The 27,186-nt window shown below is 32.5% G+C and overlaps 1 protein-coding gene and 2 non-coding genes across 24 annotated transcripts; all 3 read right to left on the bottom strand.

The window, feature by feature from the left end:
• Positions 1-4,365: 4,365 nt before the first annotated feature.
• Positions 4,366-15,638, bottom strand: LOC129305172 (protection of telomeres protein 1c-like). Of its 22 annotated transcripts, XR_008591898.1 has the most exons (8): positions 15,228-15,638; positions 14,081-14,518; positions 13,127-13,263; positions 11,995-12,153; positions 11,530-11,594; positions 9,808-9,938; positions 9,550-9,724; positions 4,366-4,915 (listed from the first exon to the last, which is right to left on the bottom strand). XR_008591898.1 is itself a non-coding variant. In XM_054945138.1 (6 exons), exons 2-5 carry the CDS (start codon positions 14,405-14,407, stop codon positions 11,571-11,573), a joined length of 399 nt encoding a protein of 132 aa, XP_054801113.1. In that variant the 5' UTR covers positions 14,408-14,518; positions 15,228-15,638; the 3' UTR covers positions 4,366-4,911; positions 11,530-11,570. The 22 variants fall into 22 exon arrangements, 2 of the variants coding, with proteins under 2 accessions (XP_054801113.1, XP_054801112.1); XR_008591904.1 differs by lacking the exons at positions 9,808-9,938; positions 11,995-12,153 and having other exon boundaries at positions 15,228-15,270; positions 15,385-15,638; XR_008591902.1 differs by lacking the exons at positions 9,808-9,938; positions 11,995-12,153 and having other exon boundaries at positions 14,081-15,067; positions 15,228-15,270; positions 15,385-15,638.
• On the bottom strand, positions 13,587-13,683 carry LOC129307525 (small nucleolar RNA snoR113). Its single transcript, XR_008592416.1, has one exon. It is a non-coding gene; the product is annotated as a small nucleolar RNA snoR113 (small nucleolar RNA).
• Positions 14,063-14,160, bottom strand: LOC129307528 (small nucleolar RNA snoR113). The gene has a single exon (XR_008592420.1). It is a non-coding gene; the product is annotated as a small nucleolar RNA snoR113 (small nucleolar RNA).
• Positions 15,639-27,186: the final 11,548 nt, after the last annotated feature.

Consider the following 27,186-nt stretch of genomic DNA (forward strand, 5'->3'; position numbering starts at 1 on the left):
TCATTATTATAAGGTATTCCTAACTAAGTTACATATTTCAGTTGATTAGTTAATTATCTTTAAAGTTAAACATTCTTTCCATATTTCTCTTTATTTAATAAGGTGCCTCAATTTGATATCATGCCTCTAATTAAGGATATTTTTAAAAAAAATCTTATTAACTACACTTGATACACAAAGTATCTAATATTTTTTAATAGAATACTTTAAAAGAAGGTAGGCTAAAGCATATTTTCATTCCTTTAACATACACAAGGTTTTATTTTAGTCCCTTAATTTTATAAAGTATTTTTTAGTTTTTTAAACCCTAATACCATTAGTTTATAAAACATAGTTTATTTTAAATTTTTAAATATCAACAAACATTCTCAAATATTAACATATTAATTTTTTAAATAACAATGATTAGCACAAAAAATAATCATATAAAATTAATAGTATTAGGATTAAGGGATGGGACTGAAATTATATTTTATAAAATTAATAGATTAAATTAAAACTTTATATAAAGTTAAGGAATTAAAGTATTGATGTGTTATAATATTAAAGGAAGGGAATATTTATGATGACGTCATTTAGTGTCTTGCTGATAGAGTTAAGTGAGCCCAATATATTGCATAGTATTTAAAACGTGGACTTGTGTTTTGCGTGTTCAGAAAATGAAATGAGTTCCACTATTCATTGTATATAAATATTTCTTTTGCTATATATTTTAGATATAGACTTTATTAATTATACTGTTGATGGTTGATTAATTGTAAGTTTGTGACAGAGTAACATGAGTGAGAAGTACAAAAGCCATTACACAAGCACATTTTTAATGTCTCTCATGGCTTCCTTTATATCTATTGCCTTTGCTCTCTGCTTTGAGAGGGATTGGAGCCAATGGAAGTTGGGTTGGAATATTAGGCTTCTCACTGTGGCATATGCGGTATATACTTATATTTCTTTTTTTTTCTTTTTATTGGTTTTAATGCTTGTAAAATTATTTAAAAATGCAAACTAAGTTACATGTGTGTGTTATAAATTTTGTAAAATCCCATCAGTTTCTTTTTTATTTTTATAATTTAATTAAAATGCATGTATTCCTTTGATGAGTAATAAAAATAAATTATATTCAATTTGTAGAAATTTTTAACTTGAATTAAAGTTTATATATATATTATATTGACTATTAATAAATAGGTATGTAAGTGAATTAATATAAAAAAGATCACTCACATTAAATCAAGGTGGTTTTAGACCTGACTTCTACTTATACTGAGTTAGCCTCAACAGGACTCAATTTTATAAATGTTAAGCATTTATGTTTAATTTAATAAATAAAGATTATTTAATATTTAATATTTCTTTGATAATTGTTTTTCGTAAAAATAATTTTTTATTTAAATTCTAATTTTTAAATATACAAAATAACACTATCCATTTATTTTACAGGAATGGTGCCAGCAGGATTAACGGTGGGTAATGGATTGCATGGTGTGTCCACAAAAGAGGACCTCTTTTTGTGTGTCAATAGTCAGCCCTCTCTTGCTCGTCATTTTGGCCTTTGTTGGATCTCTCGTATTAGAAAATGCTTCATCTGGAAGGTATATTTACATTTTCAGGGAAAATTAAGTGAATAAATAGGTGAAAATTTGTGAAGAAAGAAAAAGTTACTTAAAATGTACTGCAGATCTGCAATTGAGTTTCTAAAATTATCAATCCAAAATTTTCAAGATATCTTGAAAACTCGATTGCAGAAATGATCTTCAAGTGCTGGTCTTCCTCCTAAAATTTTCACTCATTTATTTAGCCCTTAGACCCAATTTCCCTATATATTACATTAGTAATGAAAATAAATTACATTATACTTTTCATAAATTTATATGGAAGTGTGAAACTTAATATATCGGTGTATATGTGCAGTGTAATTGGGGGTGTGTTGATAGTGGTTGGATTATATGCAGTTCTATGGGGCAAAAGCAAAGAGATGAAAATGAAGGATCTTTTAGTGCCATCACAGATCGAAATCATCGTTGAATCTTCTCGTGAAGAGACAAAACCAACCATAAAAATAGCATTCACACCCTCAAATGATGCTATGGAACAGGCAGATCCAAAAAATGGAAGTGTTAGAGGGCATGATGATGCACAAAATGGAGCAGAAGAAAAATAGATAAATATTTTTATTTAAAAAATAGAAAGAATAAAGAATAAAGAATTAGTTAGTACCATCTATATAGCATAGAAAGTTTGAGAACCATCCACAAGCCGTGCTACATGCTCTACTCAAGTGTAGTGTGAATGCGCCAGGCAGAAATTAGATTAGTGTGTGCTTGTAATCATATTCAGATTAAGGACCTTATACATCTTGCAACTTACACTTGCTGGTTATTTACCATTGTGTTCTTCGATCAATTGGTTGGAAAATTGATCTAGCTTAACTGAAAAATTCAAGTTTAAGTTAAAGATATGTAACAGCAATTAATTCTTGATGAAAAGTATGTCATCTTAGAGACGCCCACAGGTTGTTGACCAGATTAGTCTGGATCAACAACTAGAGATAACAAAACCACAAAAAAAAAAAAAAAATATTTTCTCTAATTTTGCAACTTTACTGGCTCAATTTTCAACGATAACTCATTTGGCCTTTAATATAAACTATGTCATTTTTCTTATAAGATTTTCCCCTTCACTATATGTTAATGTTACCAAGCTGAGGAGTCAGAGATTGACGTAGCATGCAAGAGCATGAGGGAAATTATTGTGCAGATGAGCTAAAACTAAAAGCAGTCATGAGTTTCTTGAGGTTTAAATTTGGTTCAACATCCCTATACCTTTTGTCCAATATTTATTACAAGATCATTAAAAAAAATCATAAGTTAATATATAAATAAAAAAAGAACAAGAATAGTTAAGCCAATCCAGAAATAAAAGCTCACACTATCTGGCTGGACCAACAAAGCAAACCATCCCTGCAAAAGAGGAACTGAGGAAGAAGATAACACAGATTCTTTTTAACATGGAGGAATGTCATCAATAAACAAATCTACAGCTTTTAATCCAACAAAAATTTACAGCATAAGCATGTACGTTCGTTTATATACATTTAAAATCAAGTACCCATCATGATACACAAGCATATTCATACCTTCCATAGATACACATTCTGTCATGGCAACATTCTTTGCTTGTCAAAAAGAGAAGTATGCGTCATGATAAGTCTCTGAAACCCTATTCACCTAAATGCACATCATACCATTTTACAATCTAGTGAAAACACAGCCTTTCTAACACGATATCACATCCTTATCACAATTTTGGCGTCAAATATTCGATATCGTCTACTGCCCCAGATGTCAAGTTTAGAAGTGTAGTAAGACTTGAGATACGCCTGATATACCAAACACACCTGCACCAGACTTTAGAAGTGTAAACGAGTTCATCTTCTGTATCAAGATGGTATTGCTAGGATAGCCACCAATAGATAAAGACATGACCACACAGAATATAGATGACAAGGTAACAGATGAGACTTCGTATTTTGGAAAATTTAAAATTATTAGGCAAGAACAAAGTCTTATGTGCGCATCCAAAAACCAACAATTGCATTTATAAATGCTAGAAACGAACATCGCCTCTTAAAAAGTAATGAAGCATGATTACTCGAATTCAAGTAAGATCCTTAAAAGTTAACTAAGAATTTACCCTGGTTTGGAGGGAAGAAAAATAGAGAAGAGAATATTAGGAAGAAAACTCACAAAAATAGTTTAAATAAAAATTTACTACTTTTGGGGTTTTCTCTCCTTTTTATTTTCCTCCACTTTTCTTTCTATTCAAACCAAGCCTTAACGATGTTGCCAGGAATCTACAATGATGAAGCAGCTAAAAATATTTGTTAACCCATCATCAGAGCATACAAAAACATGGACCTAGCCGTTGAATACTCTAGGGTCAGGCGCATCACATAAATCCCACGTTTAGAGGAAGTTTTCAGGTGACCATGGCATTGCGGCTGCTACTCAACAATACACTTGTATTGTCAATAATTCTTCAAGCCAATGTAAAGAGAGAGAAGTATGTAACAGCAACAAATGCAAATGTCTAAGATAAATAGGTACTTTTTTTTTAAGAATTCAGAGCATTAGTAGGCAGTATAGACACTTTTTATCAATTAAAAAAAAGCAAAGAACATAGAAAAGAGTAACAGAGTATTTAAATTGTATAACAACATTATTAAAGATAGAGTAAGCAATGGAATTAAAGCTCCGCAAATGTAAGGCCGAACAAAATGCATTATGATACCTCTGAATGGGTGGGAACATCCATTAAAGTATCCAATCAGGCATAATCATGATCAACCACCGTCAGGGGGGAACAAAATTGTACAAGAAAATATTGTTTTGATAATCATAGCATTGAAACAAAACAATAATGAAATGCACATACGAACCTGTAATATGTGAAGGCCAAGGAAAGCTCCAAAGAGGCATCCTTCTCAGGTTCTTAGAAATTCGCATCACCATACAAACTATCTCAAAAATGAATACAAAGACAACAAATCGAAACATCAGTTAATTGATCTACATATCCAATTGTCTTATGAGCCAACAGAGTGGACAGCCACGTTTCGTGCTGTTTTATGATATCATCATTCCATATGGCCGAAGCTTTGTAATGGAGTCAACACGCCATGCCATAGTCCTGCATTCACTTCAAGACGCATGTTGAAAAATGTGACCCACTTGCCATTTTCTAAAAGTTTTAGATGGTTCTTCTCCATGCTTTTGCCTTACGCTACTCTCAAGATGGACCCAACGGTAGCAAAAGTACACAACAATCCTCTTGGCATAGGCACTAGTTCATGATGTAAGGGAAGAGGATTGTGCAGTTCATCTTCTAACCTGCAATTTGTGGAAAGACCATCGACTTTCTTTGACGATGGTGCAATGCCATCAGCAACTACTAACTAATATATGCTACACAAAATATATAATTGATTGTGATATTTCGTCTAGCCCAATTATTGTTCGGAAAAAATGCAGAAGATTCAACAAGCAAAAGGTCAATTCCAGGCACTACTACATCACCCTATATTAGAATAATTATTGGAGTATATGTTTATTTTCAAATTTTTGTCGCCAATTTACTTTTAATTTATATCCTATTTTATATCAGGAGGTACTATTTTCCTATTTTGTGGTTAGTTTATTTCCTAATATATACCCAAAGGCTTGGCTGTTTATGGAGCACAATAATGTTGTGTAATCCAAATAGCTGACCTTACTTAGTGGAATAAGACTTCTTATTATAAATGCCGTTACTCTTGGGGTTGCTCACCGTTAAGGTTTTCTTTTATTGCTTATGAATACCAAAAGCTGTGTAATGTAAGACATCATGAATTTGATCAATAATAATTCTGCGTTTGAGTTTTTTTTCTCTCTTAAATAAGTTAGGCTCTAAATTTCATTTGTCTTGTATCCATTGAGATAATTGGTTATATCCAGAAATTATTTGTAGCATATTGAAATGCACAAATAAAATACATATCATGTGCAACATGTAAAGACTAACCACCTGTAAAAGACTTCCTAACAAGTTCAGCATATAAATTTTCTTTCGCACCTGGGTTAAAGGCTCTTTCCAAAGGAATTTATGCCCACCTCTTCCCTTGATTATATTCAGTTTGGACAGGAATTGTATATGTATCCCTTTGATTTAAAAGACACAAGCCCCAAGCTGGAGATGGTAATGACACTTGTTTTGATAAATTAGTTTTCTATTTCTTAAATTAGCTTCTTATTTTATAATTGTCTGTTGGATGTGGGCCAACTTGACCTAAGCCCATCTGCTAGTTTAACCTAACCCTAATAGGATTTATTGTTAGTATCTTTATCTTATTAGAAATATTTTTTTTACATATTTATAGGGATTATAGAATCAGATTATCTGCTGTTATCTTTTCTAGTTATTAGAGCAGATGTGATACGATATTATCAAATCTTTGCTCTTCTATATGTATGCTCCTCTCTGTTGAATGGAAGTAAGCCTTTTCGCACTGCATATTCTCATGGCATCAAAGCGACACCACTCATGTCATATAAGGCAGTGCTAACGGGTCCTAGAGCCTTCGCCACCAATGGTCTAGAAACTCTCCAGCACAAGGAGGGGGCTTAAATGGGGATGCTGAAGGGGGTGGTGCGAGTTCTCTTGGGGATTCAGCAATTTGCACACGGACTCTCTCTCAACTTATCATCAACCATTGTCTAAATGGGAACAATTACTTGCAATGGTCCAGAAACGTGTTACTATAATATGATAAGGTACGAGGAAAGCTGTAAGGCTCTTATTCAGCTTCCCTCTTCAACTCCTTTACCAGCTGCAAAATCCTCTGCTATGGTGGCTTGAGGCAACCAAGGGGGAGATTCAAAAGGGAAGAAGTCTCTCCATTGTGATCATTGCAGCAAGAATGGTCACACATGAGAGAATTGTTGGAAAATACATGGTAAGCTAGCCCACCTGAAGCAACAGAATAAAAGTGACAATAAAGGTTTCATGGCCAGTCAAACTGCTAGTGAAGGAAATTGTCTAAATAATGAAGAACTTCTTGTGCTCAAGCGAATTCTAGAAAGACATGCTCAAGAAAAACCAAGTGAGAAATCTTCCCCCTTCATTACATTGGCTCATGCAGGTACAACTCTACATACTGCTTTAAGTACTGCCACTGAAAGTAAGAACATTTGGGTAGTTGATTTTGGTGCTACAGATTACATTACTGGAAATTCCAGGACTTATTTTCTGAGTTCAATCCTTATTCTAAGCACACAGGTGTGCAAATGGCTTGTGATACTTATGCACAGGCTATGGGGTCCAAAAAGATTATGCTTTCTGTTGGGTGCTCAAAATAATAAAAGGAAACGATAGGAATAAATCTATCAAGATCATATAGAACAAGAATCCCGTTCTATACTTCTCTCAATAGCCACGCTTGGGAGAATCTCCAAAGAGTTTGAAAGACTATTTTATTAATTTTCTGATATGCTAGCTTCTAAATTGCTAGTCATATTTATAATGCTAAATATAATTTAAAATAATAAATAAAATCTAGATAACAATATCACTAAATAAACTCTCCTAAAATCTAAGTAGATAAAATACTGAATCTAAATAAAATTTAAAGAATCTTAATGACTAAATAAAATCTGAATAAATATCTCAAAATCAAATAAAAAATAAAACCTATCTTAATTTATCTTTTGCCGCTTACTTCTTGAATAAATCTGAATTTTATCCAGGATCTTATCACTTTCAGAGTCTCATGTTAAGTAATGCGTTATGTACCTCACATTCAATGCAGTGATGTAGTCTGCTGTCCATTAAATGCATGGCTTGTTAGTTAAATTGCATTGCTATCTTTGACAAATTTCACTGTGTTTTCAGGATCTAGCCTCAGGGAAGATGATTGGCAAAGCTAAGAAACACAATGACTCTACTACTTTGAAGGAAATCTAAAAAATAAAGGCTGCTTAGCTCATTCTAGTTCTAGTTTCAATTCTGTTTTTGCTTCCGCTGTTATGTCTCAAGAAGACATTTTGTTACAGTATTTTTGATTAGGTCACCCTAGTTTTGATTATATGAAAGTTTTGTTTCCAAATTCCATGACTAAAGTCAATTTTCCTCGTGATATTTGTCAGTTTGCTAAACAAACTCGCGACCCCTATCCTGCTTCTACTTATACTCCCAACTAAACCCTTCAATCTTGTGCATAGTGATGTGTGAGGTCCTTCTAAAATTGAAACTCACTCGGAAGCCAAGTAGTGTTACTTTTATTGATGATCACACCCGTCTAATGTGACTTGTTTTAAATAAAGACGAGTATGAAGTTGTTACTCTCTTTAAAAACTTTTATAATTTTGTTAAAGATAAATTTCAGACGAATATTGAAATCCTTCGTAGTGACAATGGACCTAAGCATTTGGACACATTTTAAAACCTTTCTTGCTGAAAAAGGGATACACATTAAACTTCTTGTGTGCATACACCCTAACAAAATAGAGCAGCCGAGAGGAAAAATAGACATCTTAAAGGTAGCTAGAGCCCTTTTATTAGGCAGCAATGTACCGAATAAGTTTTGGGAAGATGCAGTCCTCATGGCTGTGTATCTTAGCAACCATATCCCATCCAAAGTCCTCAAGTTCAAAACTCCTCTCCAAAGTTTTTTAGAGTTTTATCCCTACTCAAATCTCATTAATTCTCTTGTGAAAGAGTCTTTGGATGTGTAGCTTTTGTGTTGAATGATGAGGGTGGGAAACATTATTATCATTCTATTAAATGCCCGTTCTTGGGTTACTCCTCAACAAAAAAGGGTACAACTTCTATTCTCTCGTAAAAAGGAAGTTTTATGTCACTATGAGCATTAAATTTGTTGAATCACTACCATTCTATCCCTAATTACCCATTCAGGAGGAGAATGATAGTAAATGATTAATTTGAGGCACTATAGATGATCACTTAAGCAATCAATCCACTAGCATCACTAATATCAAACCTTACACATCACTTGATCCTGTCCAAGATTATACCAGTCCTATCCAGCATAATTCTGACCTTGAAATACTTATTTCTGAAGCTGAAACTTAATTTGATCACCATGCCAGTCAAGAACAACCTTCTACTAACTCTCAAGATTCTATGTTTGACTTTCATATGCATGAAACGGGAAAATCAGCCTGAAAAAGCCCACAAATAGCAAAGGTTCTAAGGCAGAGTCATGATTCACAACCTAAGGTTAATCCTGAAGATCTTCAGTGGCCTATTGCTCTTACAAAAGGCAAGAGGAGTTGCACTCAACACCCCATTGGAAGGTATGTCTCTTACGAAAAGCTTAAAACCTTTGTCACTGCTCTTGATAATGAAGAAAAACCTAGAACATTTGAAGGAGCCAGATCTGACCTGAAATGGAAATTGGCTATTGGAGAAGAATTGAGGGCCTTGGACAAAAATAAGACTTGGGAAATTGTTGATTTATCATGTGGGAAGTCAGTTGTAGGAAGTAAATGGGATTTTACTAAGAAGTACAACTCTGATGGGAGTCAAAATAAATATAAAGCACCACTAGTTGTAAAGATTTTACCCAACCTATGGCGTTTATTATCAAGAGACATTTGCACCTGTGGCTAAATTTAATACCATTAATGTTTTGTTGTCTCTCACTGCAAATCTAGACTGGCCGTTACATCAACTAAATGTTAAGAATGCCTTCTTAAATGGGGACTTGGAAGAGGAAGTGTACATGGAGATATCCTTAGGATTGAGAGGACCCGAGAATGCAAACAAAGTCTGTAAGCTCCCTAAATCCTTGTCTGGAATAAAGCAATCACCTAGAGCTTGGTTTGAAAATTTCACATGTGCTTTTAAGGGATTTGGTTATAATCAATGCCAAGCAGGCCATACTTTATTTGTAAAGAGGTCTGGCCCAAAACTAGCTGTACTAATCTTCTGTGTAGATGTTATTGTGCTAACAGGTAATGACATTGAAGAAATTGACAAAATGAAGAAGAAACTCACTGCAGAATTCAACATTAAAGATCTTGACCACCTGAGGTAATTCCTTGGATTGGAAGTAGCTCAGTCATCTAAGGGCATTAATGTCACATAGAGAAAATATAGTCTGCATCCCCTCAAAGAAACTGGTATGTTAGGTTCTAGACCTGTAGATACTCCAATGGAGCTTAACTGCAACCTGGAAAAAAAACTTGATGGAAAATCAACCAATAAAGCGAGGTACCAGAAATTGGTAGGAAAACTGATTAATTTATCGCATACTTGGCCAGATATATCCTTTGCTGTTGAGGTTGTAAGTCAGTTTACAACTAATACATAGAAGGAGCATATGGAAGCTGCCTATCATATTCTCAAATACCTCAAGACAACCCCAGGGAAGCGATTATTATTTTCTAAAGGAGACAAAAAGAGTGTAAAAATCCACACAGGTGGAAACAAGAGAACACCAGGCGTTGAAAATGAAATAGATGTAGAAGTTTACACTGATGCTGATTGGGCAGGATCCATTCACGATAGACGCTCTACTACAGGGTATTGCACCTTTGTGTTGGGTAATCTTGTGACTTGGAGAAGCAAAAGACAACCAATTGTGTCTAGGAGCTTAGCAAAATATGAATATAGGGCGTTAGCTCTTAGGATTTGTGAAGGCATATGGATTGTACAATTACCAAAAGAGCTCGGCATAGAACCACAAACTCCTATTAAAATGTGGTGTGACAGAATCACCGCCTTGAAGATTGCCAACAATCCAATTCAATATGACTGTACAAAGCATGTGGAAATTGATAGATATTTTATTAAAGAGAAAATTTAAGCTAAAGTCATAGATCTCTCCCACATTCTATTAGGAAAGCAAGTTGCAGATGTGATGACCAAGCCTTTTGTGTGAAACAAGTTTGATGAGCTAATAGGCGAGTTGGAAATAATCAACATCTATTGACCAGCTTGAGGGGAAGTGTTGAATGTGTGCTGACTTGACCTAGGCCCATCTGCTAGTTTAACCTAACCCTAATAAGATTTATTGTTAATATCTTTATGCTATTAGAAATATTTTTTACAGATTTATAGGGATTATAGAATCAGATTATCTGCTGTTACCTTTTCTAGTTATTGGAGCAGATTTGATACGATATTATCAGATCTTTGCTCTTTTATATGTACACTCCTGTCTGTTGAATGGAAGCCTTTTCAAACTGATATTCTCATTATCTTAAGAAAGATTTTATCTCGTTATTGTGAAAATCTGGCCAACCTCATGATTCTCGTCAAAATGTAAAATTAACTAGATAGATATCAAGTAATTGACAAACATGCAAGCACCAATATAATTTTCCAAACACTCTAGAATCATACTGATTGGATCAGACCTGTGGAACTTATATCAAATAGAAGGTTCCAAGATCCCCCCAAGGAAAAGAACCTTAAAACGGCACACCTATATAAGCTGTCTCAAAGTTAATTAAATCAATGTGCAGATAACTATAGGCATGAAGTCAGTATAAATATTTGGAAGTAATGTTCATTACTCCTCCCACTATTATCTTAAATAGTTTGTTCCATCCTCACATCTGTAGTTCTTAGTCAGCCCTTTCCACTGACTCCTATATCCTTTAGCCGATTATAAGAACCAATAACAGTAATAGATTTCTGTATGATTTATGCAAAATTAACATCAACGTGAGAAAAGGGTTAAAATAGCAATGTAGAACTAAATTGAAATTAACTCATTTTGCACTCATACTGTTTGGTGGCAAATCCGTACCATCCCAAACAAAGACAATCCGTTCTTGATTTGCAGTCTCACAACAGTGAAGTATCTTAATGCACAAAAAACAAATTGAGAAGCATCTGATTATCAGAACTATATAATGGTAATAACGTAAACGGTGTTTCTCTTGTTTAGTTACCACACAGGGGCCAGGGATGTACAAGAACATATGCGTGTTTCATAAGCAGATACAAAAATCAGAATAAGAAAAATACCTTGCATGCCAGACTGCAGCAATCTCCTTCCTTGGTTTCTCTTAACATTGGAAAGCCATAAGAATCTACACAGAATATGCAAACCTTAAATATCCAACATGAACTTAGCTTCAAAATAGCAAGCAAGGAGATGAAATTACAAGAAAACCAAAAGCTACAGATACCATGAAATCAATGACTCATCACACAAGTATTGCTTTCAGTAGTAACTAATTGCCAATTGCGCTAAAGCTAAACAAATTTATAAATACATCTAAGGGTTAATTCATAGATTATCTGGTTTCGGAAACCCATATTTAAATGATTTACAGTTACTTTCAGTTATGAAATTCATATTATTTTCACTGCAGCACTGCACCAAAATGTGTGTATTGAACAATACGTGCATGCACATCACGTGTAATTTGGACTAAACCGGTTAAAAATGAATCAGCTGCTCTCAAAGCATATTAAATGCCACTAGACCTTGAACGGGCTGAGAATTGACCAGCTTCTAAGCTCAGCTAAGGGCGTTTTGTCCTTATCTCTAGGGACAAAATCATCGGTGTCTTTCCCATTATGTAATGCAAAAGAGGAAAACATTTTATTGAAGACAGCATTTACGTCATCACCATGCGTTTTTACCTACACAATTAGAAAACATATATTGAATGCAGTACTCAATCAAAATTTGAATTCATCTTCATCGTATTTTCATTCTATAAGATAAAATTGGTGCATTTATAAGAAATCAAACCCAATAATATAAGGCTCTTTAAAAACTTGTCACAAAAATTGACTGAAAATTTTTGAAGCCTTTATACGTAAAATGTAAAAGTGTAAAATGTTTAAAAACAGATATGCATATCATTTGTATTTATAATGTTCGAGGAAATTCAATCATTCAGTCAATAATATTATAATATTACCTTCTTATATATCAAGCCAACTAATAAAGTGGTTGTAAATTCACATTCTCATTCTAGTCCTAGAAAGTAAGTATAGTTGACTTCCTTTTTTTTTTTTTTAAGTGATAAGAGTAGATGACTTTCATAGTTGCTTTCTTACTTTTACTTTTGTTATTCTTTGCCCCATTTTTGTTCTTTTCCAGGTAAACTGAACCACTCCTCAACTTCCCTAAAAACCTTCCATCACAAGGGATAAGTACCTGAGTTATATCATAGAACTTGTAAGTCCTAATGCCAAACCCTGAATTAAGAAAAACCGATGAGAACTTCCTTCATATCATTGACCCTTCTCACCACAAAGTCAAACTACCTCCCCTTAGTCTCACACTATCATTATCAAACTGCATATTCATTTCAAAACCTAAATCCCTTCATGCAATCAAAACATGAACATCATGGAAAAACCACATGAAATGGCAAACAATAGCTAAAATTGAATATTTCAAGAACTTGGAAGTCAGAGTGAGACAGAGAAAACCAGTATACAACTAATTTTGCTAAACTTTACCTAAATGTAGGTGCTCAGAAACAAATATTATTGAAAGAAACAGTGCATAAAAATATTCAATAGTCAACAGTAGTCCAGAAAAACAAAGCAAACATGTTTCTAGAGAATCCACTATCAAATCTAGGACTAAGAAGACCGTTACCATGACATTAAAAAGCTGAACTATGTCTCCTCTTCCTACAACATTAGGAAGCTGTTGCGAGCTTTCAGCAAAAATATTAACGAGCAGCCCAGGTTTCTCACATGATTCATCAATTATTCTTGAGGTACAATAGAAATCTGCAGAAACTATTCAAGTAAGCCAATAAGCAAGGGCAGAAAGCATTTCATGCTAATAACTCCAAAATAACTTCCAGTTTTCCACCTGAAGTAAAGTCATAAACCAAAACCTAGCCTTTTTAAGGTAAGAATCCAATAAAAGTAAGATGACCATAAAGGCACGAGCTCAGAAAAGCACAAATATGCAAACAGTTTGTACAGCAGAGGGAGTTTCCCAGAAACCTAAAACAACCAAGTTTAAGAACAGTTCAGCCATTTTGAACTTTACCCCACAAAAAAGAGTTTTAGTATACATTAGCATCAACCAAAACATAATCATGAAACTGGCTCAGAACATATACCTTGACAAAATCATTCATCAATCTACTACCAGTAAGTGAAATGGCAGCCATAAGTCCGGCCTTTGATTCTTCATCGCCAGTCAAAATCTAAACCAACCAAACTTCAATCTCCAAATACTTTGAAAAGTACAACATGAGTTTGAAAAAGATTGTGAAATCTGAATAATTATTGATCCATTTGGGATCCAAATTCATGAAATTAAAAAAAAAAATTGCAAGGTATTAAAAACATGACCAAAAATCTAGCCTAAGGTGATAACCATAAGGACACAACCTCAAAGAAGCACAAAAAGTATGAAAAGGAAAACAGTGCAGCAAAATGAATTTCCCACTTCCTAGAAATCTAAAACAACCAAGTTTAACAACAGTTGAATCACATTGAACTTCACCCACTAAAATAGAATACTTTTAGTGCATATTGATAACTGTTATCAACCAGAACATAATTAATCATGAAACTGGCTCAGAACATGCACCTTAAAGAAAAAAAATCGTCAATCTACTACCAGCGAACTAAATGGCAGCTGTAAGTCCGGCCTTTGATTCATCATTACCAGTCTAAGTCTAAACCAACCAAACTTCACTCTCCAAACACTTTGTAAACTTCAACATGAATTTAAAAGAAAAAAGTGAATTTTGAATGATCCTTGCTCCATTGGAGATCCAAAATTGTAACATCATATGCAATGTTTAAACAGCAGGATCCTTCAAATGGAAAGTTCACCAGTGCCCCTACTTCGCTTTGGCAAGCTAAACTCTGCTATAATGCCCGTTATGTTCACTGTTTGATTGATACACTTCATGGCATCTTGTATGGGAAGAAACTTGTAGTTGTCTGCAGTTTGCAATTCTCTCAGTAACTCTCTGAGCTCTTACCCTTGCCCGGCTCCTCTGAAAAGCAACCCTGCACCTCACTAAATAAAAAATTCATAATTCACAAATAATTTATTATAATTAAAAATAAAAAGAGGCTAAGATAAAAAATTTAGTCATTCTCTGGCTACTAATCCTTAATTCAAGTCTAACAATTTCAAAAAGGTTTCCAAAAATTTATTTATCAATAAAATAAAAAAATTATTTATGTTCTCCAATATTTTTAGCATCAAACCTATCATTGAATCATTTGATGTACATATATTATAAAAGAAATAAAACCTATAGAAGACGATTCTTTTTTATATAGAAGAGAATTCCAACACACTAGTTTCAAAACCAGTGACGAATCCAGGAGCTACTAATTTTGGGGTGGGGGGCCAATTTGAAATTCAGACATAAAGTGAGGGGGCCAAAATCTAATTTAACGTTTTTTACAAGTAAGAAATTATTTTTTTCCCAAAGGGGTATTAAAGTTTTCTTTTTTTTTTTTTTGGGAGGGGGGGGGGGGAGCCCCTCTTTGCCCCCACAGATTCGTCACTTCGAAGCTGCAATTTCTTTTGGGAACCAACCAAAAAGATCTAGCATTACTGTAAAACATAAATAAAACAAAAATATCAAGGCATCAGTAATCTTTCTTGATGAAAGGAGCCAAAAAGGGGGGGGGGGGCGGGGAAAATACATTCCAAACATACATTTTCACAATCAAAAGAACTGCGTCTCCCTATGGCAGCCAGAATTAAAACTTACAAGCAGTGAACAGTAAAATCTCAGTTCGTTCCAGATTTAGCTCCTGTTTAACAGCAAAAATCCGTTTTATCGAACTTATATTCAAGGTAGACTACAAGTAAGTGAGGATTTGTGCTTTGGAAACCCAAGTCTGAGTGAACTAATTTTGGAGCGATACCCGCGGTAAAAAGAACAAGAAGATAGAGCCACAACAGTTCGGCTCGTAAATGGATGACATGAGAGAAGAGAACAGGAAGTAGAAAATGAAAATGGTATCACTACTTGCAACCCCAACTCTCTTTCGCTGTTCCCCGGGCGATGGAGTAAGAGGCTAACCACCGAAATAAGGTGGCGGCAGCGGACTCGCACAGTTAGATGTGACCGAAAGGAAACAGCACCAGCTACGACAACTCTCCACTCCCGCAAAATGCAGCCGAGGCCAGGGCAGAGCCTCGTGGACTCATACATATTGTTATAAATAAAAAAAACTGAGCAGTAAGTTTAAAAAATAAAAATAAAAATCCGAGTGGCCCGTTTTTGTGTATGTCTGCGGTTTTTTTTTCCCAAATTTTGTTGATGTACACGTTAAAAACTATGCATTAGTTAAATATTTGACTGTACATTAACTTAATAATTTTTTATTATGAATTATAAAATAGAGTTTGTATAGTTCTAGATTAATTTTTAAGAAAATATAATTGAAAATATAAATTAAAAAACAAGTAATAATAACTAGTGAGATAATAATAATTAAGGGTTCTGGCATTAAAAAACAATAGTTAGGATATACAATTTATTTTGGCATTTATAAGAGTTTTTGAGTATTTTTAAAAAAATTATAATTTTTATTTATTATTGATTTTCACATTGAATATTTTTAAGAAAATTATAATTTTAAATTTATAATTAATTTTGACTTGTAATAAGATATTTAAATATATTTTTATAAAATTAAATCATAATTTTTCTTTATTTTTAATTCTGCTTTTTAATTTTATTTTTCAATTTTACTTAAAATTAATTTTGTTAATCAATTGTATAAATTAATTATATCACATGACGATTATATTTGAAATCTAGCTAGCACTAAAAATTAATCCCTTTCAATGTAGTGACCAAAAAAAAAATCAGGTTTTGCAAGATTTGTTCACATTCATAGTGAGCAATCAAATTCTTGGCAACATGAATAAAAGACAACTATCTGTCAATGTCATAAAAATTGTTGGTTATTGAGTCGATATATATATATATATATATATATTGCCAACTATTGACTCGATAATTTGATAAAGAATAACAATATATTTATAAAGTGTAAATAAAAATAATACTAAATAATCCTGCCATGCTAAGATGCCTACCATTCCATGAAGAGGGAGTTTTTTTATCTAATCTTATGCAGGACTGGAACAAACAAAGCTATCGTCACTATGAGGGACACCTAAATATTTTTTTAAAGGTTAAAAAAGCAAAAATATTTAAGAATTTTTTTACTAAAAGTGTGTTTGGTTCAAGTTGAGTGATAGAGGAGAGGGAAGGGTTTTCATATTATTGGTTTTGTTGGAGCTAAGGGGAGAGGAGAGGTTTTTAATGATTCTTTATTTGGTTTACAAGAGGAGGGGATGATAGATAATAACTAATTTACTATTATATTTTTATATATTAGTTTTAAATTTTTTTAATTATTCCTAGTAGAAAATAATTTTACACCTCATTTAAATTGCATGATTTCTTAAAAATTCAGTCTCATCCTATAATATTGTCAATATATGAATAAAAAAATTAAATAAATAATTATAATGATAACAATTTTTTATAAAAACAAATAACTGCATTAAATATATAATGAAATTTGATGAATTGTAATTTTTTTAAAAAAAATTCAATAAAGTCAGTCAAAGCCTAGGAGTAAAGCCCAATCTTATATGAAAGAAAGTTTTTTTTTTTTTTTAACTATGGGTGTACTTAGAATATTAAAAAATAGATAAGGAAAAAATAATCAAAAAATTAGAGGGGAACAATATGAGGGGAGGAGAGGGGAGGGGCCTTCTCTTTCAAAATTTCTTAATCAAATAAGGGGAGGGAAGCAAAACCTTCAACCAAGCACACCTAAAGAAAACACACCTAAATTCTTAATTAAGAGTGTCTAGTATTTTTAAATCAACAAAAATGCAAGAGCATCCATAATTTTTTTTTTTATTTTAACAAGCGCATCCTTTCTATATCTTCCTTAACAATTTCCATCTGTTTAACATTCCCTTCTATAAACAAGAATAGATCATGAACAAAAAATAAATGTGAGATGATTGGATCATTTGCTTTGAATTTAAATGCCTTCCATTCACTCCAACTTCCTTTAACATTCAAGATATTGATCAAATGACCTAGTCTTTCCATATAAAGAAGGAATACGTATGGGCTAAAAGGGTCTCATATTGATCAAATGACCTTGAATGTATGAAGCTTTGAATTCTTCTCCATTCAAAAAGAATCTCACAAATTCAGAACTAATACATGTCATAATGACATATCTGAAACATCTCCTCAACCCTTTATTATACAAAGTATTCTCTATGAAATCCCAATTATCTAATTAATGATATGCCTTTTCCACATCCACTTTTATTGCAAATAGCTATTATCATTGCGTTTTATGCTCGTGGAGTGGATAATCTCTTTTGCAATGGTCACATTGTCACAGCTCTATCTACCAGGTGATGAAAGGTTACATTGGTTTGGTTTGATAAGTTGATCCATCACCCTCAGAAGTCTATTAGCGAGCACTTGACTATGATCTTAAACAAGGATGGACCTACATTTAAGGGCCTCACTAAAATCATAACATCTCTTGGTTATAAGCTAGGTAAAATTTCACCAGCTCCCTTCAAAAATTATCATCCCCCCCCAAAAAAATATTGCTCTTGGCACCACTCAAGCTTTTTAAAAATTTCAGTCTTCATAGCTTGAATATTTTATCAGTCATACAATCAAGGAATCAAGGAAGTTAATGATATTTGTATTGGTAATTTTTAGGAGTTAAATTGGTTCATATTATATAAATATAAATATATAATAAAATATTGTGATTTTTTTCAACTTTTGGAATAAAATGTTAGTTTTTATTTTGTCAAGAATGATAAGGTAAGATTCTTTAATTTTAGATTTCTACTCATTCATGCTCAAAGCTAATAATTTTTTTTAATAACATATAAAATATTTTTTAATTGTTTATATTGAAAATGTTTATTCTAAAAGAGTATGATTATTTTCATATAAAAGTATTAGCTAAGATATTAATAGTTACTACTTATTCTATCATTTTCAATACAAAATTTGCTTATATTAAGAAATTTTTTTATTACTTAACAGGTATCTTTTTATAAGAGGTAGTCATATTTGAGATAGAGTTGGGTATTAAATGCAAGAACTTCTCCCAATGGGGACTAGATTTTTTTAATATATTATAATTTTATAATTGTTTTATTTTTTTTATTGCTTACGAGTATCTCTCTATTAGAGGCAATCCTGCTTGAGACATGGTCGAATACTAAATTTGGGCATATCTTCTAGCAAGAATTTGAACATTAATTTGTTATATTGTAAAAGACCAGCCCTTTCTACTAGACCCAACTCTTGTTGGTAATTTCTTAAATTTTTAATTTTAATGAATTTAATAAATATCTAGAATTATATTTCAAAAGTATTAATATTTATTTGATATATATATATATATATATGTTTTAACAATATTGGATATATATCTAGAATTTCTGGGTCTGTCACTTATCCTAAAACTAACATTAAACAAATAAATAGTCCACATATACTTAAGAGAGGAGGTGTGCTCTTTGGATTGTGCTGTTAGACTCCCGTCCCAACTGGCTCGCCGTTACACACACACACACAAGAAGAATGATAGGTACACATAGTGTGATTAGAGATTTAATCACAAACTATAGAAGTATGCGGTGATTGAGTCTTTTCAATGTAGCTTAAGCTAATTTGGTATAAGTGACAAACTAACCTAGTTTGTGACCAATGTAAAAGTCTGACATATTATCAGAGCCATGTTGATTTGGGACTAAAAAAATTGATATAAAAAAAGAAAGGAAAAGGAAAAAATAAAAGGAAAATATTAGAAGTATGACAATTCACAGAGTGTGATTAGAGATTTAATCCCAACTATATAAGTATTTGGTGAGTCTTTCCAAAATAGCTTAAGCAAGCTATTTTAATGTAATAAGTAACAAGTCTAAATTTGTGATTAATGTAAAACTCTAACACTCACCTACCTTTCTAGTCCAGTGGGTTCTAATTTCTACAAACCTGATTTAGGACCTAGGAGATTTTTTTTCTTTTTATTTATTTATTTTTTTCTTTTTGCTGTGAAACATTAGCTCCTGTGTTTCTTTATTTATATGAAAAGTTTTCGTTTGGCAAAAACCAATTACCTATAACCTTTGTCTATGAAGCGGATCAAAAGAGAAAAGAAATGCATTTTGCTTTATGTATCCGGACAAAGATTAGTATTTGCTATTGATGGATAATACTCTAATCCAGAAACAATGTCTCATACGCAATTACATAAAAATAAGAAGTTAAATAAATAATAAATCAAATTTCCCGAAAAATCATATGAGTTGCAACATTGAAATGATTGCGAAATAAAATTCAGCTATGTGAAAATAAAGTGCAACGACAAATGATGAAAAAAAGGTAGCAAGGTTTTGTCAAAGGGTCAATGGCAAGGATTTGGTCATAGCGTCACTAGTATAAAATTTGTCTTTTATAAGAGACTTTTTATATCAATTAAAAGGCACCCGCTATTAAAAGTAGAGGTAGTGGTATTTTTATAATATTATGATACCATTGAAAGACTTTTAACATCAGGTAAAAAATAACTGCTGAAAAAATATTTTTAACATCGGGCATAAATCCACCTGATGTTAAAAGGTTTTAAAAAATTATTATAAGACTTTTAATACTGTGTACCATCTCACCTGTTGTTGATTGTCTCCAAATTACTTAAAAAAAAAAAAACAAATTCCCACCTCTCTTCTTCTTCTTCTACGTCAACCCCTTCCCCAATTTCCCTCACAATCTCCCCAACCCCTCCCCCCACCCCTCTCAGCCCCCACAAACTCCTCCCCTCCTCCTCCTCCGCCCCTACCCCTCTTGACCCCTCAAACTTCACCCCTACCCCTCTTAGGCCCCAACTCCTCTCTCCTCCTCCTCCTCCTCATTCTTCCCTCTTCTCGATCGGGCACAAGTACTAATTATTTTTTAATTTTTAATTTATATATATTAATTAGTGTTTGATTTGAGTTTAACTTTTAATTTTTGTTCAATTTATTTCATTTTAATTTACTATTTAATTTTATTTGATTATTTTTAATTAGTTTTTTTTTGTATAATTGCTTGTTGGAAGTGTTGTTATTAGTTCCCTAATGCCCTAAACTATTGCATGTGTGATTAAGTTTTTGTTGTTTGAAGGAGTAGAGGTATGAAACTTTTATTTTTTGCTTTTAAAATTTGTTGGAAGTCTAATTGCTTGTAAAAGTTGTTATTGAGATTTATTGGTATTGGAAGTATTGTTAATGGCATCATAAGGTCTTAGTTGTTGCATGTGATTGTTTTTTTGGTGTAAAATCTTAAAATTTCTCTTGTAAAATTTTTTGAAAGTTTTGAATGATCTAATTTTTAGGGGAGACTCTACCGAAATTTTTTTAAATTTATTATTTTTTCTAAATTACTTAAAATCTTATATTAATTAAGAATTTACATTTTTCAAATAGTTTAAAGACGATAACATGAACATTAATTTTATTCTCCTTTAGGTAGTGATATATGGATCGTAGTTGGATGAATGCTAGACGAACAAGTGATTAGTATGATAATGGGCTAAAGAATTTTTTGGAATTTGCTAAGAAAAATATCGTCGACAAGTGGGAGGTTCTATTATCCTGACATAAATTGCTTGAATAAAAGGAGACTAAGTGCTGTTGAAATAAGAGAACACTTGATTTGTGATGATATTTGTAAGAATTATACAGTATGAATTTGACATGGTGAAAGATTGAAAATCATAGTGGTACGTCTCAATATATGGAAGTTGATCATAATCTTAATGATGAAGTAGATATGGATGAAGATTAACTAGAGGACAAGATCCGCAATATTGGTGAAGAGGCTTTTAAACGAGCACATGTATATGATAGCTTATGCACTGATGCTGAGAAGCTTTTATACCTGGGGTGTACTGATTTCAGTCTATTGTCTGGGGTGTTTAAAATTGGTTACCTTAAAGGCAAGAGCTAGGTAGAATGACTAGAGTTTTACATGGTTATTAGAGTTACTCCAAATAATGTTTCCAAAAGGAAATGTTCTACCAAATCGTTACTATGATGCCAAGGAGATCTTGTGCCTAATGTGTATGAATTTTAAAAAGATATACACATGCCTTAATGATTGCATGCTGTACACAAAAGTGCTAGAAGGGGAGGAGAAGTATCTGAGATGTGAGGCACCATGGTATAAAGCGAAGGGGCTCCTGCAAAGATGTTATGGTATTTTTTAATTATACTAAGGTTTAAGTGCTTGTTTATGAATATTAATGATGCAAAGAACTTGAGGTGGCATGCAAGTGAAAGGATATCCGATGGAAAGCTTCAACATCCAACCGACTCTCCTCAGTAGAAAAAAATTGATCAATTGTTTTTTGAATTTAGTAATGAGCCAAGGAACCTTAGGATTAGACTTTCTATTGATAGAATGAATCCTTATGATAGCCTAAGCAGTATACATAGCTTATGGTCTGTTCTTTTGTGATTTATAAGCTATCGCCTTGATTTTGCATGAAATAGAAGTACATGATGCTATTCATGTTGATTTCGAGACCAAACAACCTGGAAATGACATTGATGTTTACCTAAGATCTTTGACTTGAGACTTGAGAGAATTATGGGAGATAGATGTGGATATGTTTAACGCAAATTAAAAGGAGAATTTAAAGTTACATGTTATGATCTTTTGCACTGTAAATGACTTTCTTGCGTATGGGAATTTGTCTAGGTATAGTGTCAAGGATCACAAAGCATATCTAATTTATGAAGAAGGAACGTGCTACCATCAACTTCAACATAGAAGCAAGACAGTCTACCTTGGCCATTGGAGATTTCTTAGACGAAATCACCTTTATCATAAATTAAAAAAAGTTTTTCATAGCCACCAAGAGAACTTTCATGCTCCGAATGCTTTAACTAAGGAGCAAGTTTATGAATGGGTGAAATACATTAATGTTATCCTTGGTAAGACTCAAAAGAATACAAGTGCTAAAAGTATGTGGAAAAAAAATTTTATCTTCCATATTGGCGCTATCTTAAAGTGAGGAATTGTATTGATGTTATGCACGTAAAGAAAAACATGGGTGATACTATTATTAGAATGCTTCTAAACATGCTAAGCAAGACCAAGGATGGTGTTAATGCAATGTTAGATTTAAAAGGAATGAGAATACGAGAGGACTTACACCCGAGGTCAGAAGGTAAGTGGACATACTATCCCCTAGCCTCTCATACATTGTCCAAGGTTGAGAAAAGAAGTTTTTGTGATGTTTACATGGGATTAAAGTTTCATCAAGGTATTCTTCAAATATTAATAAGTTTGTGTCAATGAAAGAATTGAAACTGGCAAACTTAAAGTCTCATAATTGTCATATCTTAAAGCAACAATCATTATCAGTGGCCATTTGAGATATATTGAAAGAAGACTTAAGACACATAATAACTAGACTTTACTTCTTCTTCAATACGATATGCAGTAAAGCTATTGATACCTTTAAATTGGATAAGTTGGAATAAGAAGCTTGGACTATCTTGTCTCAACTTGAGATGCACTTTCCTCCTTTTGTTTTTCAACATTATGATACATGTAATAGTTTATCTAGTGAGAGAGATAAAAATGTGTGGCCTTGTCCATTTACGATAGATGTTTTTAGTTGAGAGATATATGAAAATATTAAAAGGGTATATGAAGAATTCATACTGACTTGAAGCATCTATCGTTTAGAAATATGTTGCTGAAGAAGCTATGAAATTTTATTTTGATTACTAATCAAATACAGAACTAATTGGACTTCCTAAATCTCATCAGGAGAGGAGGCAATTAGGTCAAGGTACATATGAGGTATTAGTAAAGAGCACGAATCGTGATGAAATGCAAGAAGTATATTTATATATTTTGAATAATATTGATGAAGTTCGAAGTTACATAAATACACATAAAGAACTTTTAAGGGTAGAATGTAATTAGCTGAGAATGATTAAACAAAGATTCTTGAAAGAGCACAATAGGACTTTTGCATATTGGTTCAAACAAAAAGTCTTTAATGAAGATAACGTTTCTGATACTATTAAATGGTTAGCAGAAGGTCCTAACATGGATGTGATATGTTGGAGTGCATATGATATTAAGGGATATTCCTTTTATACAAAGTCTCTTGATAAGAAGAGTACTGTGCAAAATAGTGGAGTTATAATAATAGTTAAAGCTGTGTACTTTTCAAATAAGAAAGCTAAGAATCCAAAAATGGCATGCATGCCTCATTTTAGGATTATTAAAGAGATTTGGGAGGTTGACTATATAAAATTAGAGTGCCTATTTTCAAATGCAAGTGGGTTGACATCAATAACATGCAAGAAGATAAGTTATGATTTATATTAGTTGATCTTAGAGGACTAACTTATGGAAAGGAGCCATTTATTATGGTAGACCCATCAAAACAAGTTTTCCATGTCATTGATTTAGCAAATAAAAGTTGGTCAATAGCTCTGAAAGGAAAAAGAGTAGTTGATAGTGATGACAAGAATGAAATAGGCTTTGATATTTTTGAAACTCCTACCTTCTCATCAAGACTACCCAATTTGAATATAGATGAGATAGATGACAAACATGCCACACAAAGTGATTACCATGAAGGGATATGAGAGAATATCTCTATATGAATTTAATTTTGTAAACTAATATTAGTTTTCTAATTTTTAATTATATTTTATTTACAATTCTTTGTATTTTAGTTATTTTGTATGATTTGAATTATGTTTTATTTTTAGGAACATAGAGAAGAATCAGAGTAGACTACTAACAATGCTCTGAGCCAACTGTCTGTAGAGGTTACGTTAAGCCAGCCTACTGTAAAGGTTACTCAGAGCCAGCCGAATACAAAGGTTGCTCATAGAGGTGATAGTGATCCTAGTTAAAGCTAGTTAGTGAGGAGGGGAAGATGAGGCACGCAGTTGAGAGAGCTGACCTTGAGTAGGACAATTGGCCGTAGATTACCAATCTGGTTCGATTGGCGGTGAAAACCGCAAGGGCCAAATAAGGCTAAGTTTGTTAACTACCTTTGGCTCCTGTCACGTAACAAGCCCAGTATCTTGTATGAAGATTGAGTTGATGTACTAGAACGTGTGAAAGAGCAAATATGAGAAAGCATTCAAATATATCATTGTAAAGTTATAAATATTTGTAATTATTATGTGTAAAATACTAACTATTATTAATTGTAGCTCACCCATGGTGTTTCGAATGATGAAGCATGTTAGAGACAACTGATAAAATATTGTGGGGAATGTTGGAGAGGTTTCAAGATTGGCCTTGCAAGAAATTGTCTTTGATGAATTGAAAGAAGGTCAGCCTTATCCTAATCCTCTTAAGACATACCAATTTTTGAATGAATAAACTTAGCAGGAATTCTATAAGATTCAGAATTTTGAAACCATGGTTAATCGATTTTTAATTGATTTAATTGTAGTAATTTAATTTAATTAATTTTTTTAATTTTTTATTAAAAGGAGAAATGAGCAAAAGGGCAAGAAATTGATTGAAGAAATAAATGCCTACACACAATATCTCGTGAAGGTTATGATTGTATTGATGATATCTTGATGGATGAGAAGTTGAAGAAGAGAGAAGAAGAAGCTAAATCTGATCCTTCTATTCTCTTATCCCTACCATCACCTATCTCTCATGAGAATAAATGGAGATATGATCATTACTACAAGAAAGGAGGATATATAAGTGAGAAGGCACGTTAGGTTGCCAAAAAGATTGTAAGTAATATTTAATTCTTTAATTTTTTTCACATTCAATTATCAATACAAAATGTTATGATTTTTGTTTTGTTTGTTATAGGAGACTTTTAAGGAACAACAATCTCAAAGATCCTTCATTCCAAAGGATAGAAATGACATCTTAGTAGTTAGTACAAGCAAACCAGAGCATCCGAAGCGTGTTAGAGGTGTTGGATTTAGTGTGGGAATCAGAGATTACTTTGGAGCACCTACACACCCTAGCATCTTGGGTGTTATTAAGAGAGAGGAGTTGACAAATATAAGGCAACAAGCAATGAAGGATATTGAAGCTTCATTTGAAGCTCATTTAGAAGCTTGCTTGGAAGCTCGACTTGTAAAAATGAAAGAGGAGATGATGATCTTTACAAACTCCTGGATTTCACAGCACAAAAGGGAGTAATGTTCTTGGACATGTGTCAGATGGTCCTTCAATAGGAAACACTAATAAACCGTGTGAGCTATATCTAGAGGATCTTGATAGATTCTTGGTTGCTTTTGGTAGCATTCACACTTTAGGATAAACTATCTACCATAAGGAAATGCAATAAGATCAAATAAGAGTGGTGGTAGAAGATGTAAAAGTAGTAAAGGCGCTCCTCTCATTCCCTACTGACGAGGTAAAGACTGTGTTTGAAGTTGTTAGTACTTTTATCATGTAGTCTAAGAGATTTGTGAGTAGAGTTCAAGCTGCAATACGTTTTATTAAATATTTCATGCATTTTATTAAATATTTCATTCTTATCATATTTTTTAATTAACTATCTCTTCCGTTTTCAACTTCCCTTGTCAAATCTTCCCTTGCCAAAATTTCCATAGCTCCCATTGTAGCCGTAACCATTATAGTTAACTCCTCGCTAATAAATAATTTTATTAGCTTACAATAAATCATTTCAAAAAAAAAATTTGTAAAGGAAAATGATGTTGTGGGTATGGAGAATCCAATGATGATTGAATGGGAATATTTGAATTGACTTCTCTCAAAAAGTCAGCTTACCATAACGTCAATTGAGCTATTTATTCTATAAGTATGTTTTACTTGAATATAATTAACTTATCAAGTTTAGTCAACTAACATGATTACATTATCACAGGTCCCTCCATCGCTTGTGTATTACATCAGGAAAAGGTGATAATTTCACATTTCTTTCCCCTCATCACATGACAAAGAAAGGGAATACTCCAAAAATAAGATCCTGGGACCTCCAGTGAGAATATGTGAAGTCAAAAAGGATGTTTTTATGGCTCCATATGTGTACTTGTAATAACTCACAATTGATAGTTTCTAGTTAAATATGGATTTCTTCTAATAACTCATCCTATTTTATAGGGACCACTGACAATTGACTGTTTTTTCATTAAAGAGTAATATAGTCCTCTTCTTATGCTTCTTCTATTACAAATCAAACAAGAACATAAAGAGGACGATAGACTCGTAAGTGTACTTATACAAAAACTATTAATTTTTATTGATATATTAGTTACAAATTTCGTGATGTTAATCATAAAGTAATAAAAACATATCAAACAATGGTTCTGAAAAAGTATGTACATGAACTAAAGGATCCTACGTGAATCGAGCCAAATGTAAGTGAAACTAACACTTTATGAACTCATTCAATTATCAATATTTATTGCTGATTACTTATATATATATATATATATATATGTTTTTATACAGAGTCGTAAGCAACCATAGAAGACTAGTTTGTTCGATGTATATGTGATGATGCATATGCTCAACATGATCACATTGGAAATGATTGAATTTACAAATGAGGTAACTATATTTTTGAAAAGCTAATTTTATTGTTATTTGAATTAGTTAATTAATGTTTTAATTGTAATTTTATATT

The sequence above is a fragment of the Prosopis cineraria genome, unplaced genomic scaffold (assembly GCF_029017545.1).
Source record: "Prosopis cineraria cultivar Desert tree isolate PC_DT_omini unplaced genomic scaffold, ASM2901754v1 PC3, whole genome shotgun sequence".
Lineage (NCBI taxonomy): Eukaryota > Viridiplantae > Streptophyta > Magnoliopsida > Fabales > Fabaceae > Prosopis > Prosopis cineraria.